The sequence below is a fragment of the Benincasa hispida genome, chromosome 4 (genome assembly GCF_009727055.1).
Source record: "Benincasa hispida cultivar B227 chromosome 4, ASM972705v1, whole genome shotgun sequence".
Lineage (NCBI taxonomy): Eukaryota > Viridiplantae > Streptophyta > Magnoliopsida > Cucurbitales > Cucurbitaceae > Benincasa > Benincasa hispida.
This window is the reverse complement of record NC_052352.1, coordinates 20,442,649-20,447,035: the sequence shown is the minus strand read 5'-3', so window position 1 is coordinate 20,447,035 and position 4,387 is coordinate 20,442,649. Positions and strand designations below refer to the sequence as shown.

The window sequence follows — 4,387 nt, the reverse complement described above, 5'->3', positions numbered from 1 at the left end:
ATTGCGTCAACCAAAAAATTCCCCCGAAACAAGAAACTAATAATAATTTAGAAAAAAAAAATGCCACTGGGCCATTATAATAGACTCCTGTATATAGCACTTGCGATGCACACATAATTAGTTTTATTTTAGTACATGAAAAAAAGTGTATAATGAACTGAATAAATGGAATAGTCTTTTTACGTTGTTTCAATCGAATAGTTAATAACTATTTGAATAGAAAAATAAAATATGATTTTATGAAATTTGGAAGGTTAAAACATAGTAATTGTCCATTTAAATATATATTGATTTGTTGGATTGTAATGTTTTGTATCTATGATATATATTATATTCAAACATGAAATGATACACCACTTCGTCAGATAACTATCATGATCCAAATAGTTGTACTGAGATAGTATTGTTCAAATATATTTCCATTGTGATATTTCATATTCATGGTCTAGATTACACGGCCTATATGTTAATTTTGTCTATAATAATAAACTTAATCAGGATACAATGAATTACAAAATTAATAGATGCCAACAACCCCAATAAATGAAAGAAACCAAGAAAGAAAAAATATTATACTAATTAGGAATAAACCTTGATTTACTTTAACACCCTCCCTCATAACTCAATGTGGTAGAGTAACAACTAACTTGAGTTTGTGAAGCGACTGACTAAAGTTGATGACAGAAATCGAAGAAAACTCTCGAATCTAATCACAATAGATATGGGTTGGAAATAGAGACCCATGAAGAACTAAAACAGAAAAAACTTCTGGGTTGGAAACAGAATCCATGGAGAACTAAACACACAAAGAACTCCTAGGCTGGAGACATAACTCATGAATAACTAAATATATGGAGAATTTCTTAGTTGAGGACAGAGATTTAAAATAGAACCCATGAACTATTGATTTGAAAACAAAAAAGAGATCCTAGAAGATCAAAAAACATAATGGAGGCTGGAACTAAAAACAAGAGCGCATAATCGACTAAGCAAGTGAACCAAAGCTGTATCGCCTCCGTCAACGGCGACAAAGATAGAAAGCATATAGAAGTGGAGGCTGAAAAAAATAAACACTAATACTTAGGGCTCTGATACCATTTTGATTTTGTATATATTATTGAATAATTAGTTTAATCTAGATACAATGAATTACAGAATAAATAAATGTTAATAGACCCAACAAAGGAAAGAAACCAAGAAAAGAAAAATACATAAAACAAAAAGTAGTATACTAATAATAATAAATCCTAATTTACTTTAGCACTATAAATAAAAGGATATATCACTATGTTGTGTGAACCACTTGGATTCATATAGTTGTTATTGGATAAATGATATAATGACCAAGATCTAACCATATTTATGTTTTAGATCACATTTAAAAAAAAAAAAAAAAAAAAAGAAAAAAGAAAAACCTGTTTGAATAATTAATAAAATACAAAAATAGATTTGTAAAGATTTGCTTATATAATATTATATAAGATTAGTGAATTATTGAAAAAGAAGTCCCCTAATCGAATGATTAATCAATTACCCTTTATTTCCACTTTAAAATAAATTATATATATATAATATTTNAAAGAATGATCGGACATGAAGACCCCACGGTGCTCAAATTCAAGTGGGGAGGCCGGGAAATGGATCTTCCATAAAATTTTTACTTTGAAAGTCAATTAAATTGAAAAAGTCCAAGTTGCACAGTTTTGCATGCGGAAGAAATTTATCACAACGATGAAATTAATTATATTATAATAAACTTGTACACTTTCAAAAAAACCAGCCTATTGAATTCATTTTCTTTGTGTCTCCTCTCCCAATTTCATCTTCATACTATGAGTTTGGCTTTGAAATTAATGGCTTTATTGTGCTCTGGTTTCTAATTACCCAAACTCCCACTCCCTTCCCTTTCAAATGGATTTCTTTTCAACCTGTACTTCTGACTCTGCCATTCCCATCTGCGGCTGCGATCTCAAAATCAAACCCAAAAACCCTTTTCAAATCAGGAACTTTTCTTATTCCGACCTTCTCTCTTCGACTCATTCCTTCTCTTCCGACTGTTTTTTAGGCAAAGGCAGCCACGGCACCGTTTACAAGGCCGTCCTCGACGGCGGCAAGCTCATCGTCGCCGTCAAACGAACCAAATTCACTAACCCATCTCCTAATTTTCACTACAATTCTTCTAATCCTGCCGAAAACGAAATCGAAATCCTTTCCCGGCTTCGAAACCCCAGAATCGTGAATCTCATTGGCTTTTGTGCCAATTCCAAGGACGAGAAATTGCTGGTTGTTGAGTTCATGCCCAATGGCTCCCTTTACGATCTTCTCCATTCCCAATCTAGACCGCCCGGTTGGACTCGCCGACTCCAGTTCGCTTTACAAGTGGCCAAAGCGGTTCGAGCTCTTCACACGTCGAACCCGCCGGTTATTCATAGAGATATTAAGTCGTCTAACGTTTTAATCGACGGTAACTTCAACGCGCGTCTTGGGGATTTTGGTTTAGCGTTGAGAGGACACGTGGAAGATGTGCGCGTGAGATGCACGCCCCCAGCTGGCACGTTGGGTTATCTTGACCCCGGCTATCTCGCACCTGCCGATTTGAGTGTGAAGAGCGACGTTTTCAGTTTTGGGATTTTGCTTTTGGAAATCCTTAGTGGTCGAAATGCTATCGACGTCCACCATAGCCCGCCGTCGGTCGTCGACTGGGCGTTGCCGATGATCAAACACGGCGATTTCGATGGGTTGTGCGACCCACGAATTGGATCTCCCACTAACTCGGCGGTGATCCGATGTATGGCGGTTCTGGCGGCGAAGTGTGTTCGGTCCACCGTGCAGAAGCGGCCGGATATGGTGGAGGTTGTGGAGTGTTTGAAGGCAGTCAAGAAGAAGCTGCACGTGCCACCGATATGGAACAATCTGAGGCGGCGGGAACGTCACGTGGAGAATCTCCAGCCGTTGATTTCGAACTTTGATGAACCGGACGGTAGTGATGAGCCGGTGAGGGTTTGTCGAATAGGAAGCCGGAGGAATCGGAAAGTATCCAGTGTTTCGAGTACAGAGTATGGAATTAAGACGATTGGGCGAGTGGTTAGATCGAGATCAATGGGTTCGGTGAACGATGTGAAATTGGGACAAATTAATTCCAATGTCGGCGGAAGTTATTACTCTTCGTTGGGTGGCCGGCGGAAGTACAGCGGCGTTGCAGTGAAAATTCCGACGATGACACTTAGTAAATCGAGGTCGGTGGGAGTGTCAGAGAATCCGAAATTTGTAGAATTTAATCGGAGGGCGGCGAGTTTTCTGCCGGAAATTGAAATGTCCAAATTGACGATTGGTTGTGATGGTAAATCCGAGAATCAGATGCTTGAGAAACCGTTGTTCCAAAAATAACAATCTAGATGAAAGTTAAAATTGTTTGTGATTGATTTTGATTTTATCTTTTTTTTCTTTTCCATCTGAAATTGTTGAAACGATAGAGGGAAGAATATCAATATTATTTTAAAAGCAATCATTAAATGCAGCTAGAGATATCCAATTTTTTCGAGGACGATCTTCGTGAAATGAGAATGGGGTGGGGATTCCCGATTAGACGAGAAATGGGAGAGGGAGTGGAAAAAAAAATTTGTAAATGGGGATGGGTACGGACCGTCCCCGCCCTATTAGCTTCTTTATATTTATTTAGTATAGTTATCTAATGTTATGTTATTATTATTATATAAATATTACATTTAAATTTCAAATTTGATTATTTATCACGAAAGATAATGAATATGTTTAAATTGAATATTTAAATTTAGGTTATATATGTGAATAATTTAATTTATAATTATTTTTTTCTACTAAAAAAATTTAATTAGTTTTTTAGGTCAAAAATTGAGTAACTTTTGATTTTTTTTAAAAAAAAGTAACTGGGAAAATTTCCCCACAAGGAACCCAATCCCTACAAATTCCTCGCGGGAATCTCCTTGAATGGAAAATGAAATGGGGAGTGGGGATGGGAATGGGAATGGGAATGGGAATGGCGAATGACATCGTCAACCCTGTCCCGTGGACATTTCTAAATAGAGCCACCTAATATTATAAGATATGTGCATGCAAGAGTATTCAAGTTTTATTTCTTATTTTAATTGATAATTTTTGAAAAATTTTCACATATAGAAAAAATATTAAATTATTTACGAAAATAGTAAACAAAAATTGATAGACTTCTATGATCCTATATTTATACCAGTTTCTATTACTATAATATTAATGATAAACTTCGATTAGTTTCTATCATTAATAGATACTGATAGACTTCTATCAACCTCTATTAATGATAGATGTCTATCAGTATCGATAGACATTTATAGACTTTTATCAACATCTATAAAAAAAAATTAAATTTTAT

The 4,387-nt window shown here is 35.6% G+C and overlaps 1 protein-coding gene across 1 annotated transcript; it reads left to right on the top strand.

The window, feature by feature from the left end:
* The first annotated feature begins 1,753 nt into the window (after window positions 1–1,753).
* Window positions 1,754–3,425, top strand: LOC120075246 (serine/threonine-protein kinase-like protein At1g28390). Its single transcript, XM_039028463.1, has one exon. It carries the CDS (start codon window positions 1,912–1,914, stop codon window positions 3,385–3,387), a length of 1,476 nt encoding a protein of 491 aa, XP_038884391.1. The 5' UTR covers window positions 1,754–1,911; the 3' UTR covers window positions 3,388–3,425.
* The last annotated feature ends 962 nt before the right edge of the window (window positions 3,426–4,387 follow it).

Coding starts and splice junctions, on each gene's coding strand:
- LOC120075246 (XM_039028463.1), top strand. CDS start 1,912: ATGGATTTCTTTTCAACCTGTACTTCTGACTCTGCCATTCCCATCTGC.